The sequence below is a fragment of the Ceratotherium simum genome, chromosome 40 (assembly GCF_057802395.1).
Source record: "Ceratotherium simum simum isolate JZ-2026a chromosome 40, ASM5780239v1, whole genome shotgun sequence".
Classification (NCBI taxonomy): domain Eukaryota; kingdom Metazoa; phylum Chordata; class Mammalia; order Perissodactyla; family Rhinocerotidae; genus Ceratotherium; species Ceratotherium simum.
Genome location: NC_141939.1, coordinates 4,719,805 through 4,734,275, shown reverse-complemented (window position 1 = coordinate 4,734,275; position 14,471 = coordinate 4,719,805). Strand labels below are relative to the sequence as shown.

General features: G+C 45.2%; 1 protein-coding gene across 2 annotated transcripts in view; it reads left to right on the top strand.

The window, feature by feature from the left end:
- TMEM131 (transmembrane protein 131) overlaps positions 1–14,471 on the top strand; it is a 217,628-nt gene that overhangs the window by 199,985 nt on the left and 3,172 nt on the right. For both annotated transcript variants that reach the window (XM_087426181.1, XM_087426180.1), the window contains exons 33-39: positions 483–610; positions 6,573–6,697; positions 7,164–7,313; positions 11,284–11,449; positions 12,721–12,842; positions 12,947–13,043; positions 14,153–14,250. In XM_087426181.1, coding sequence (XP_087282307.1) covers positions 483–610; positions 6,573–6,697; positions 7,164–7,313; positions 11,284–11,449; positions 12,721–12,842; positions 12,947–13,043; positions 14,153–14,250 — 886 coding nt within the window. The remainder of the gene's footprint in view (positions 1–482; positions 611–6,572; positions 6,698–7,163; positions 7,314–11,283; positions 11,450–12,720; positions 12,843–12,946; positions 13,044–14,152; positions 14,251–14,471) is intronic.

Sequence of the window (14,471 nt, the reverse complement as noted above, 5' to 3'; positions counted from 1 at the left end):
TTGATAGTCACAGTGTCACTTGTGAACACTTAGTGAGTGGATGTGAACACTTAGAGCTGCATGCACTGTTTTCTTGCCCCAGATTTTCTTTGTGCTCAAGATTAGAAACATTGCCAGCATGTTTAACTTTACATTTTAGTTCTGGCTGAACTTTTCTTGTAAATAAAAGCAAAGTTTGGCTCCCCAATACTTAATATTAAGAAGCTACCAATTTCTACTGCCACCAGTCAGGATCTGAGTATAAATTAAAATGACATTCTTTGTAACTCATACTCACCAAAACATAATTATAATAAATTAAAGGCTGAACAATTGACAGAGCCGCAATAGTTAAAGATAGATTTGAAGAAAGGAGTTTATCGTTTTTATACATATGGTCTGTGTATCTGCTACGTCTGTGGTTTTGTGTCTCTGCCTTCAAATAGGACTATATCAGTCATTTTTTTTATCCTTCTCAGCAATTAAATGTACATTTTTTACAGGATACAGAAAAGCAAAAGGGAAAACAAGCCATGCCCGAAAAACATGAAAATGAAATGTCTCAAGTGAAGCAAAAAAGCAAAAAACTGTTAAATGTTAAGAAAGAAATCCCAACAGATGTGAAACCCAGGTGAGAAAACAGTTCAGAGAAATAAGGTATATAAAAGAAGTTACTGGTGAGAACTAGGTAAGGTTTTTGTTTGGTTGGTTCTTCTTTAGGGAGTTTTTTGCAACAAAAGCCATGTACTGCATCACATTCCTCTTGGTTTTTTTCTAATGCCTAAGGTTCACTGTCATTGATGAGGGACAGCCACATGCTTCTGATGTCAGATATGTCAAAGGTAGAATTAACAACTTGTTGCAAAAATTTAAGAGGAAGATTTAGGGGGTAATTCATTCCCAGGCAGAGAGCCATTTCCCTTCTGTGCAGAGATAACCTTGATGGTTTAGTCACAGGTACAAGCTCAACTCTTTTCAAGAAGAACTCTGAATCAGCTGTGAACCCAGAGCTGCAGTTGGGATCTAGAATTCTGTGCGATAAAACTTGTAAGAGTTTGTTGTTACTTAAAAAATGCTCAGGGCAGATATTACCTATCAGACAATTCTACAATGCAATAACTCCGTTCCAGTCCCCATGGGATGGGATTCTGATGGGCCCTACAGGGAATGCTTGCTGCAGAATGTTTCCCCAAGTAAATGAATGAGTTGAACTATTGGGTTATTAACTAAGGTTACTTCGTACTTTCATTAAACCTTTGCTCTATCTAATAAACTAATTTTAGTTTTAGCATTGTTAATAATACCCTTCCTAGTTCATCATATAAAATGGAAATCAGCATGAAAACCAGTGCCTTCTTGTGTGATATGTGGGCATCAACCAGGAAGTTGAAGGAATTAGGTATAAATTAATAAAGGAAGACATTGTTTGTTATCATTAGAATTGGCCTTAGATTTGTGGATGATCTATTCTGACTTACTCTGGTTCTGAGAACAATATTTGAGCTTTGTAAAAACACCAACACCACCAATAACCTAGACTCTATCCCTAGATTATACAGCTAAACTGAGGAGGAGCGGTCTGTTCTGTAGAATCAAAAGCTAATAAGAAATTAGTGATTACTGCAGTAAAATTTAACCTTGTCCCTCAACTTATGAAATAACGCTGCATATGGCAGTGATTAGTAATGGAGTCTTTATACCTAAAATTTACTCTTTCATGCATATGGTTAGTTTGAGTAACCCAATTCTTCAATTTGTTGATAACAGTCTGACCCAGTTAGAAGGAATATCAAGTGGAGTAATAGTTGACACACTTGGGTCCCTCTTGAGAAAAATCAGCCTGAGGCACTAATTGGTGCTAATATTCTGGCACCCCAGGACAGGAATCATACCCATCTAGTGGCTAGGGATTCTTCTTCTAAGCCTTTTTCAGGCTTAGGTGATTGATCAGATATTTTAAAGTAAATGAGGCTAAAAAATCCAGATTACGAAAAACCCTAGTTTTTGCATATGTGGAGATCTTGTAAGACTAGACGATCGTGCTATAATCCTTATGATCTTACATTTTAAAACCAAACTTCTAAGAATTATTTAGCGGAACCGTTCCATAAGTGACTCACCATATCTGCATTGTTTATTAGCCTTGATGCCCGAGCTCAGTACCTGAAATATAATATTTTTAAACAGATATTACATGTCAACTCTAACCCTCATCCCTCTTCCACCGACTTCTGTTGTATTCTGATCTTTTCATGAAATAAGTTGATGATTAGCAGATTTGATTTTGAAAAGTTTGTAAGAGACTTCGCTTGACTGCCACTAATCTGCAAGGATGTTGAGTTCTCTGCTAAACCAAAAGCTGGAGTGACCAGTTCTCCACCACCTGGGCAAGGGACGAGTACAGCGATGACTCGTGTTCTCTTGATATGTGGTTAAGAGAAATCGTTACCAGAAGACACTTTAGGCAGTGTGCACACTAAATTAGAGCACACTGCCTCAATTGTCTTTTTAAATTATCTTCTGTAACTGGAGAAATCCACATGCAATCCATATCCTTAGTCTTCTGACCTTCTTTATCTAATTGTTTTAAACTCAACTGATCTTGTTTTGTGTTTTTCTGGACTCAAGCATAAAAGTATTGAGAGTCAGGGCCAGCCCTTGGTGTAGTGGTTAAGTTCAGCACGCTCTGCTTTGGCAGCCCGGGTTCGCGGGTTCAGATCCTGGGCACAGACCTACACCACTTGTCAGCCATGCTGAGGCAGCGACCCACCTACAGACATAGAGGAAGATTGGCACAGATGTTAGCTCAAGGCTAATCTTCCTCATTAAAAAGAAAAAAAAAAGAGGAAGATTGACAACAGGTGTTACCTCAGGGCAAACCTTCCTCACCAAAAAAAAAAAAAAGGTATTGAGAGTCAAAATTCATTAGTATATCAATCACATACAGAGTTAAACACATAAAGACTATTTTTTGTTTTTGTTTTGCTGAGGAAGATTCGCCCTAAGCTGACATCTGTTGCCAGTCTTCCTCATTCTTTGCTTGAGGAAGATTAGCCCTGAGCTAACATCTGTGCCAATCTTCCTCTACATTTTATATGTGGGTTGCTGCCACAGTGTGGCCGACAAGCAGTGTAGGTCCACACCCGGGATCCGAACCCTCACACCTGGGCCACCAAAGCAGAACACACCAAACTTAACCACTACACCACAGGGCCAGCCTCAAGACTGGTTTTTTTAATAACCAGAAAGGTGGGCTCTGAATAGAGCGATTCCCTGTCTATGCTGAGTTATGATAGGTATGTTATGACATATGATAGTATGTTATGACATAGGATAGTATGTTATGACGTAGGATAGATGACATATGACTATGATAGATAGTTATGACACTGAGTTATGATAGTAAATGCCTTGTGCTGTTGTTCAGGGAAGGTCACTGGTAGACCTAGCATTAGTGGTACATGAAATTCCTGTCACCTAATAAGAAGTGCTTTCAGTGTGTTACTATGGGATTTCACATATCTGAAGGAAGTATATGCACAGTTTTTAAAAAGAGATATCATTAATAAGGCATATATTGTCACTTTCTTTTGGAGGCTTTATCTGATTGGCAGAAAATATTTATCTTATATATCAGTTAGCCAAAAAACTGATCTTGTACTGTTAATAATATCTGTGGGCTTAGGTTACATTTGCTTTATCAAAAATTGGTCTTTAAATATTATCCTTATTTGTTATGTTATGTTATGTCATTTATAGGCCAGAAGACCCAAATCCGTAAATGTTGAAGAATTCATTTTCCTGTAAATAAGTGGTGATAAAGCCAGAGGAATGCCTCAGACACGGTCTCTGCCTGTGCAGCCCCTTCCTACCGTCGTCCGAAGAGATGACTTCAAAAAAATCATTTCCTAAAAGTGTGGAGCGTGGGGTTGCAATGGCAGAGATCTGGTCTGTCCATTTTTCCCAGCTTCCACACCATAGAAATGAGCCTTGTAGACCTGCAGAAGAGTATATTTTAGGTCAGACGTGCCAGGGAATGAGTTAGATCTCAGACACTGAAAGGACTTCTGCAGAACCTGCTGGTTTAGGACACCAGCTCTCCATTGATCCTTTTGTTTTCTGTTTATTTTAATCAACATTTTACATATTTGCATAACTTAAATGTAATCATCTAAAATAAGCAAAAAACGTTTGCTAGAGTAATTGTATTCTCTAATAATCTGCTCGAATAGCACACTCAGCTCAGAGCCGTGGGCACCATGTTCCACACACTGGCCTCTAGGCCTGTCAGCCCTGGGATGGCCCTGACCTTGCCCTCAGCTCTCTGCCAACCCGCTCCCCCAGACAGGGGCATGTCCCGTGTATTCCATGAGCAAAAATCAAGCCTGGCATCTGAACCACCTTTCTGTTTTTCCCTTTTAGGGAATCACTTAAATTAAGTTGGCTCTTATCCATATTATTCAGAAGCCTTAAAAAAGATTTCTTGATAGAGATCATCTGGCTTAATTTAGGAAAGTATGAATCAGCAAAAATAAAATACACGGTTGTCTGGCACCCTTTTTCTTAGAAACGAACTAATTTTACAGTGGCACAGTTAAGCTTTGTGTAAACAGACAGCGCCCACCCCCCACACTTACTTTAAATAACTCACACCCACCCACCTGCACCACCGCAACCAGAAGGCTAGGCGTCTGTGTCATGGGAGCCTTTGCTTTTTTAAAAGATGGAGTTTTTAAATAACCCTATCAGTCAGAAGTAGAAGGATGGAAGATTTATAAAACTGTAGCATAAATAGTGTTTCCCATAAACGGTGGATTTTTTCACGTCAATTTGTTATCCTGCCTAAAATTCTACTTACCTGGGTTAACCAAGACCTTTTGGATTTTTGGTAGCTCTTACTAATTCCAAATATAATACCTATTGGTTACAGAAAATTTGTGAAATATAAAGAAACAAAAGAAAATGACCTTTGGCCTACTACCTTAGAAAATGTTTGTAAATAGCCTCCATTAAAGTTTATTTATTTGTTTATGAGATCACATTTTACGTATTTTTCTATCATCTGCTTACCTTTTCTTGGGGGGAGGGCTGCCTATGAGGGGGTTGCTAGGTGCTGTGGTGCCATTGGATCTAGAAAGTTTGAACCATTCTGACCTTTGAAAATCTGATGTGAATTAGTACAGTGGACTCAGCAGAAATTGGCTGCCTTCTAGGAGTGAGAACTTGAAGTGACAACAGAAGGAGGATGATGTGGTGCATAGAGAACCTGAAGGATGGGGCTAAGGGAGGCCTGAGTGGTGTGTTGGAGTCACACACCTGAGGGTTGGCGACAGGAAGTGCACTAAGGTAGAAAATGCCAGAGACATATCCATTTTAGAGTATCTACGTTAGCCAGTAAACTTTGTAAGATTTTTAATGAAAATCAAGCTATCAGCTCAGCCTTGAACTATAGCTTTCCAGCCATCACCAGGAGGATGGTGGAGATCACTGATGATTTTTGGAAGAATTCTCAGAGAGGGCCACTGGGTTCTCTCAACTGTGTCTCAACCTTCACCGGAAAATGCCCTTCTTGACCACGTGGGCTTAGCTCCTGTCAGAGGCCTTCCGAAGCCTGCGACTTGATCTTGGTGGGCATTACAGAAGCGGCTTTGTAAAGAATGTCTTTGTGGCCCACATAGTTACATTGCTCACAGTGCTACCTTTTACCTAGCACTGGGCGTCTCCCCAGTCCATTTCTCCTAGAGATTACTGCTCTCCCAGCAAATTGTAATGTTTTCTTCATCAGGCTATAGAAACTTAAAATAGCCCATCATGCCTCCCACTTTGCCTTGGCTGACAGGAAGTTCAGAGCCAATTGTCCTATTTATACATCTTTATTATCATAAACTTACCTCTAAATCTTTAGAAAGCATGTGCAGTCTAAATAAATCAATAAAAAGAATATTTAAATTTTTGCCTAGGATTCACCCTGAGTTCAAGAATAAAGAAGAAAATTCATCTCAACCCACTCACCCTAGACCTTAGGCAAATAGTACAGGCCTGCTGCTCTGCAGCGGGCTCAGTGGATTTTTGTAGGAAACCCAGGAATTTAGCCCTGGTTCATTTCATAGTTTCTATGAGAAAAATGTGTTCAAAGTTTGAGTAGCAGAATGTTTGACATTTGTAAGGCTGAGACCTCTCAGAATCTCTGTATTCAGGAATCCCACCAGTGGTCTAAATGCTGGGTGAGACTCACTCACAAGAAAAATGACTTCGCACTTAGCAGCCGCAAAATGGCAAGTTTGTGCTAAAGGCTTTATACACATTATCTGAGGTAGGTGCCCTCACCCCTACGTATTACTAAATAATAGAGCTCAATTCACTGTCAGCACTCAAGAGCAAAGAATCAATCTGCCAGTGCTGTGTGTCTCCTGGACAGTCTTAGAAATGTTTGGAATGCAGCCAATCCTAAGTTAGGACCATGGGTGGATAATGCCTCAGGAAGCCAAATTAGTAAAACATGCGCTTGAAATTATGCAGTAATCAATGAGTTCTAGTCTCTGCTCCAAAACAAAGGGATAAATTTGAATTTTCCATCCCTGATTGTCTTGCAGTTCTTTAGAGCTACCATATACTCCCTCATTGGAAAGTAAACAACGTAGAACTCTCCCAACCAAGATTCCTCTTCCAACTGCATTGACAGGTGGATCCAAATCACGAAATTCCCAGAAAACAAAAGGTATTTTCGTGTTGGTCATACAGATATTTTCGTGGTTTAATAGTTAATAGTTGTGGGCCAGCCCTGTGGCGTAGCGGTTAAGTTCGTGCGTTCCGCTTTGGCGGCCAGGGTTCGCTAGTTTGGATCCTGGTCGTGGACCTGCTCACTGCTCATCAAGCCATACTGAGGCAACGTCCCATGTAGAAGAGCTACAGCTCTACAACTATGATACACAACTATGTACTGGGGCTTTGGGGAGAAAAAAAGAAAAAGAGGAAGATTGGCAACAGATGTTAGTGCAGGGCCAATCTTCCTCAAGAAAAAAAAATAGTTAATGTGAGTTCTGAGTTACCAGTAACCAATTAGTAGTTCTTAGTCATAAAAGGCTAAGGTTGTGTTCTCATCCTCATTAGAATGTTCATTGAAATAAACCTGAAAGAAAAGAATTATCCTCCATTAACAACTTTCTTTTCTCATTTTTGTGCAGGTACAAATAAGTTAGTGGATAACAGGCCACCTGCCCTAGCAAAATTCCTCCCAAATAGTCAAGAACTAGGCAACACCAGTAGCTCAGAAGGTGAAAAAGACTCTCCACCCCCGGAGTGGGATTCCGTGCCAGTTCATAAACCCGGCAGCTGTAAGTATGGTGATTTGAAACCACAGTGCTCCACTCACCACAGCCTCCCTCACTCTGGGCATGAAAACCCTGCAGGGGCGTGTTGCTTTAAAAGGAGACCCACTGTCTGTGGTCTGCTGCAGCCAGCCTGTACCAGCCAGCAGTAGTTAAACTGTTGTTGCTTAATTGGCGTGGTAGGGGTATTTACACCAGAGAAATCAGCAGACAGTTCACATCAGGGCTCTTTTTGCCAGAGAGCTGCTGTACCAGCACACCAGTGCCTGGGGTGCAAAATGGAAAGATCTGTTTGAGCAGTGAATCATCCAAAGAAGTGTCGCTTTATCAAAGCATTAGCTCAGCCGTCTACCTAACTCCCCATACGTTTACAGTTAATCGTTTTTGTAAAAATGCAGTTACTCTCTGCTTTACCCACGTCTTTTATGTAGACAGCCTGTGTGAAGCTTCCATTCTCTTCCTCACTGGCTGCTTGACCTTGTTGCTCAGAACGGCCTGCAGTGCCCGTGGCAGTAGCACCGTCCACTGAAACGCGGTGGAGGGCCTGGCCCTCTAGATGCCTAGGACAATTGAAATAGATAATTTCAAGATAATTGAAGTAGAAGATAATCAGGATAATTGAAATAGAAGACAGCAGAGAGAAGCACAGAGAGGGGCCTAATGGCAGGGATTTGGGATCAAGAGAGGTCCTAGTCTTAGGCTTGACTTGTCTGCACTCACCGCAGTGTTAGAGTGAACTCACGTTTGGCCTGTTTGTACCAACGGGAAAATCAGGTTGAGCAACAAGATTATTTGAGGTGAAGGAGGATTTAAATAAAGAGTGGGTGATTGAAGCCTCGGTAGGTTGAGTGAGAGCAGAGAACTTGGCGATTCAGGTGAAGATTACAGTAAACATGCCTCCTTTTACATTTTCACCTGTGTAAAAACATACTGTGAAAAGCTGGAGCCCCTATTTGCCATGAGACTTTCTGGTGTGTTTTAGTAGTAGTTTTTGCCTGGGATGAGATACAATCATAAATCCCTGGTCATTCAAGAAATCTTGAACGAGTCTCCAAGCAGTCCCTGTGTCCAGGCTGAATGCTTTTGGTTCCTTAGATCCCGTCTGAGGTCTCAGCTGCTCGTGGGTTCTTGGCTTATACTTTGTTATTTGGGCGATTCCCCACTAAGCAGGTGCCGCTTCCACCACAAAAGCTGTGTTTCACCTTCCCAGGGAGCCAGCTTCATAGGGCTGTCTGCGGCCCAATGAAGTGAACATAAGCCCTGCCAGTATAAGTACCAGCAAAGCACGTGGTATTGTGCAGGGAAGAGGGAACGTCAACCAGACACAACCTTCAGGACAAGATAGCTGGCTGTGGCAGTGTTGCCACCAAGTGGCATCTGAGGCACATGTTGGCATCACTCGTTGGGGTGAAGGAAGAAAGGGTGACAGGATCCACCCCCGTAGGAGTTGGGAGGGAGGAATGTGAGAAATGGCAGGCAGACAGTCTGGAGAATGACGTGTGTGGAAAGCACAGTGCTGTGGGCCTGTTTCCCCCCAAGGCTCATCCACGAAGACCAGCTGATGCTCCAAGAGCTCCGTGCCTCACAGCCGAGCTCGTGTCACATGGCTAGAGGGCTTTGCCACTGGAAAAAGTGTGTTACTCTGTCCAGGGCTCACATCTGCAAAATTCTTTTGTGTTTTTCTAGCCAAGAAATTCCTTACACTGGTCCCAAGCCGTGTCACCTTTCTGCTCGCACCACCAGCCTTACTAGAAAGTTCTAGCCGGGCTGCACTATATACACAACATGGCTACATGTAACCAGTCAGCGTCAGTCCAGTATAAACTCTCTCACCTGTACCTTTCTGTCCCCTGCCCCACCCTCTCCTCCACCTCCCTCTCCACGCTTTGCTGTTTCACCCTGCATAGAGTGCTGTCGCAGTGCTTAGCTTCCTGGTGCTCCCGAAGGTGAAAGCATTTCCCACTCAGGGTGGTGCAGGCCTGGGCATAGCTGTGATCACGGCGGGGTGGGGTTTGCTGCCTGTGTGTGAAGATCTCTCTGGCCCAGGTAGCATGGTGCCCCAAACCATATGAGGCACTGAGAAGATTCCCCTGGAATAATTTCATGATTTAAAAAGACAAAGAAATGTAAGGGGTTATTAAAAGAAAAGGCAAATAGAAAGCCACAGAGAAGAAAGTTGTTGATATTTAAATCAAAAAGTTCTCTAGTTGCGCGTGCCCTATGCTATTTTTGGCCTCCCCCTTCCCTCCCCCGTCTTCTCTTTCTACTCAAGCATTATTCTATAAAGTCTCTTTCTAACTTTTCTGAACTCGCCCTGTTTCATTCCATCGATATTTATGCAGTGCTTCTGGAGCACTGGGTCCGATGAAGCACGTCCCGGTAAGGGAGAGCTGCCCCAGGGCTGCACACCGCCCCCAGGACAGGCCCCTAGGGCGCGCGAGCACGCACAAGGCGCGGCGTGGGCGACAGGTCACTTATGGTGGTGGTGAGGGAGGTCAGAGAAGGTGTCCTACAAGAGGTGGCTAGGGAAGGGTCAGGACAGTAGCACATTAATGACCTTACAGTGCCCATGTGGTATCAGATAGGCACACTGTGCTGTGGGGGCTTCCGGAGGGCAAGAGCATGGAGAGGTTTGGTCAGGGCTCATCCAGGAGGTGGCACCTGAGATGGGCCCTGAGTGTGGGCGTCAGGTCCACAAACAACAGAGCAGAGGAGGAAGGGCGCACCCACATAATCAAGGGTGACGATGCGGTGGGGTAGAGACAAGGACGATGACTAAGGTGTGAGCACCATTGAGGAAGGTCGGAGAGAATTCCTGGGGTAGGCACAAGGTGGCACTAGAGATGGGGAATGGATAGCTTGGGTGTCAAAGAGAAGGATGATTTGCTTGGACGTGCCATAACTGGAGCCTTGACACAGCCAAGGAACGTGTAGCCTCATCCAGGCCCGGGGACTTGGGGACTTGGGGAGAGGCAACTGGTGCGGGAGAGAGTTACAAGAGAAGTGGGGCCACCGTGCGAGCAGGCTTCAGTTCTAGAAGTGAGGTGGAACAGACTCTCACAGAAAAGGGAGCAGAGCAGACTGTCCGCATTGTAGACAGGACTTGCACGGGGCGTGAAAGGCCAGCCAGCAGGGAAATGAGGGAAATGCACCAAGCTAGCCGAGCTGTGCTGGGCAGGGATGAGAAACCAGGAGGGCAGTGGGGCTGGGCAGTTGTGCCAGGATAACTGTGGGTAAGTGGGAAGCCTCGCAGACTGGGGCCCACCGAGACTGAAGTTGCAGACACCAGAGCCTTTTCCTCACGTCTCTTGGAGCAGCACCAAGGCACCCACAATAGATTTGCAAGATGTTCTGTCTTTCTGATAAAAGTTATGTGTGTGTTTCCATTTAGTGAGTGCAGGATAAACACAATTTCATGACACTAGAATTTTTTCTATTTTAAAATTTTAAAACAGCTGTGCAGACGTTACCCTAAAGGGCAGCAGGAATATATTAGGAGTTTGTATCCTTGTAAAATGGGGACCAGGAGCGGCCCTGCACCAGGCGTGCCCGCAGAGGGCGGGGTGTCGTCCTCATAGAACTCGGAACACCTGGCCCGGGGCCCAGCACCTGCCGCAGGTGTGGACCTGTGTGGAAGCACGGAGGCTCTTTCAGGTCCCAAGCAGTGGCTTCACCTGCCCCTCCCCGAAAGCCGTGGGAGAAGGGAAAAGGACCAGACCCGTCTAAGAGGTCCTGCACAACGCAGGAGAGATGGATCCAGGCGGTGCTTCCGGGAAAGCCTCATAGTGCTGAGAGAGACACGACTTCCCTTTTTTTCTTTAAAACCTTTAAACGGAACACATATAAAAGCTTTAATATGGTTTTTCTTTGTAGAAGCACTTGAGTTCTGCATAGTATCAGCACACTAGAAGTAATTGATTTTGAAGAGTAAAAATCAAAATATCACATTAATGAGACTTTTTATTTTTAATTTCAGCTACCGATAGTCTTTATAAACTTTCTCTGCAAACCCTCAACGCAGACATTTTCTTAAAACAACGCCAGACCTCACCAACACCGGCCTCTCCATCTCCCCCTGCCGCACCCTGCCCCTTCACGTCCCGGGGTAGCTACAGCAGCATCGTCAACAGCAGCTCCAGCAGGTGGGCTCCCTGGTCCCTTCCTGTTCCTGGAATATCCAGAAATCTGGTGCTCACTCCCAGTAGAGGGAAACACTCAGTGGCCAAAGGCCGCTGTCCTGTCTCCCCTCTGCTGTTTGCAGCTGTCCTGCCCTTTTCCGGGGTCAGTTCTCTCTCCCTACAGCCACATGGGTGCCCGACTCCAGCAGTAACCCCTTCCATCCATTAGCTTCTGTCACCCATGGACTGAGAAATGCATCATTTAACTTATCAGTATTATGTTCTAATTCAAGAGTCAGCAAGCATACTAAGCATTAAATGAACATCTGCAGGAGGTGTCCTGTGAGTTGAGGAAATGGGTTCACGGGATGTTTATTTTGACCTTATGGCAGTTTAATTTAGCGGTTAAAAGGGTAGGGTCTGAAACAAGGCGGCTGCCTCTGCGTGAGGTGCTGCAGTGGGTGATGTGCACACAGGAGGTGGCCTCCTGACAGGCAGACTCGGGGACACCTCACCTGGGGCTCCTCGCTGGAGCACAGGGCCACGCGTGTGTTTGCCTGACCTCTGGTGGAACAGTAACCTCAGTGACAGTCATGGTCACGTGTTGAGTTCTTACCGTGCGCCAGCACTGTTCTCGGCACCATAGAGGTGGCCCTGCATTTCCTCCTCCCGGCGAGCACAGGTCAGGTACTGTCACCATCCCTGCTTGCCACATGAGGAGACCCCAGCCGGACCCTGCAGCAAACCTGCCCAGTTTTTAACTCTTGCCAAAAGAGGCAGTAAGCACTGAGGCTGGGGGCGGCTGCCCTGCTTGGGCCCTCGCCACAGTGAGCCTATTACCCCGTCCTGAGGGGGAAGGGGACGGTCCAGGACCCGGCTCCTGCCACTGTGTTCGTGTTCTACTCCTTGTTCCATGGCTCAGGGGCTCCCTCTCTAGGGTTCTCCCCTAAAATGGGATTGCAGCCTTTTCTAGTCCCTAAGTTGTGATACCTTGCCCTTGTCTCTTTCACAGTGACCTTGTATTTTCTTCCCTTTCCCCCCAAATCCCTAATTTTCCGTCTGACTACACAGTCACAGGTCCCAGAGCATTTACGTGAGGCTAGGCTGTGCTCTGTGAGCTGCCGTGGGCTGTTTCCAGGTCCCCATCTCAGAATCTGGGCCCAGCCACAGTGAAGGCACTGCGTGGGGCTCGGTCCTGCAGGAGCCACATCCCCTGGGACGGGTGCCCCTGACGGGCCTCCAGTGGGCAGTGCTGACCAGCAGTGAGTTATTCTCTCTTTGCTGCTTCCTTCAAGTGACCCTAAAACAAAGCAGCCCAATGGAAGCAAGCACAGATTGACAAAAGCAGCCTCGCTCCCTGGCAAGAATGGCAACCCCACTTTTGCTGCGGTCGCAGCCGGGTACGACAAGAGCCCAGGTGAGTAGCTTGGCATCCAAAGACCTGTCACAGCGGGGCCTCAGGTACGGTGGAATTACCTTTGGCTGGTTTGCCTTTGATTGATTCAGAGTCCCTTGTTACAGGTGGGAATGGCTTTGCTAAAGTTTCCTCAAACAAAACAGACTTTTCCAGCAGCCTTGGCATTTCACACACTCCTGTTGACAGCGATGGCTCAGACAGGTACAGTAGACCATTCTTAATCAATAGAAAGATAGAAAGGTTTCTCAAGTCAGGTTGGCGTCTTCTATCCACACGTGTGTTTCGGGCATGTTTTTACCTAGATGACAAGTAGGCATTTGTGGTCACAAGTGCGAGGCACCTCTAGGAATCTTGACGTCGGGTCGAAGCAGAAAGCCGGGTTGCTGTGCTTCCCCGACAGAGAGGAGGCGGCGCACACGACACGTCTTCGCCCAGTGGAGAGGGAGATGGGTGTCCTGCATTCTCAATTTGTTCTCATCCTTCTCCATCATCATGGTCTGTTGTAAGAAAGGATGTGATCTGATAATTAGAAATAGAAGAACAAAAATGTATTTGAGAGGAAGGAAATTCGAGCAAATACTAGACAATTTAGAGTAAATTCTTGGATATGCTGCTTTCCTGACCCAGAGCAACCACGGCAGCCATGGTGGCACGCAGTGATTACCCGGGTTCATTTTCCCAGATAAATAACAACAACAATAATAATAAAGATTGTGTCAGTAAGTAGAGCCCCAATTTTATCTGCTTGGCACTAAAAGGAAATGAGTCCTAGATTTGAAATAGTTTTTTAATAAATTTTCCATTACCAAAAAGTAAACATAAGGAAGAAATGCCAGGGCCGGCCCCGTGGCTTAGCGGTTAAGTGCACGCGCTCCGCTACTGGCGGCCCGAGTTTGGATCCCGGGTGCGCACCAACGCACTGCTTGTCCGGCCACGCTGAGGCCATGTCCCACATACAGCAACTAGAAGGATGTGCAGCTATCACATACAACTATCTACTGGGGCTTTGGGGGAAAAATTAATTAATTAATTAATTAAATTAAAGAAAAAAAAAAAAGGAAGAAATGCCTGTTTTCTCTGCCAAACTCTTGCTTTGCACACGCTCTCAGTTTGTGATGGGGTGTGGGAAGGTCTCTGTCCCTCAGTCCTTTGTGATATCGAAGCCATTCTTCAGTTCTCCCTTCGTCTTTCTTGTAAATATTTGAGTACCCCCGTTGAGGCAGTATCTCCTGTTTGTGAAGCTGTACGTAAGGATCCATTTCCACTAACATCACACGTTTTTGTGTTGCATTTTCCTCTCATAACACCAGCTCGGGTTTGTGGAGTCCCGTCAGCAGCCCCAGCAGCCCTGACTTCACACCCCTCAATTCGTTCTCGGCCTTTGGAAATTCTTTTAACCTAACTGGTGGTGAGTGTTTAACGCTAGCCCTGTTACTAATGAGCTGCGGACAAAGAAGGAAGGAAGATGAGGTCTAGTTCTACATGTGGAGACACACACTGAGAAAGAGAGGAGAGCGTGATTGTCATTTAGGACGTTTTTAAAAGACGCATTTCCTTTGTACCTGTAGTCAGGCACCAGCAGACATAGACATATGTGGGCTGACCTCAGGAAAGTGGGTCTGTTCTTGC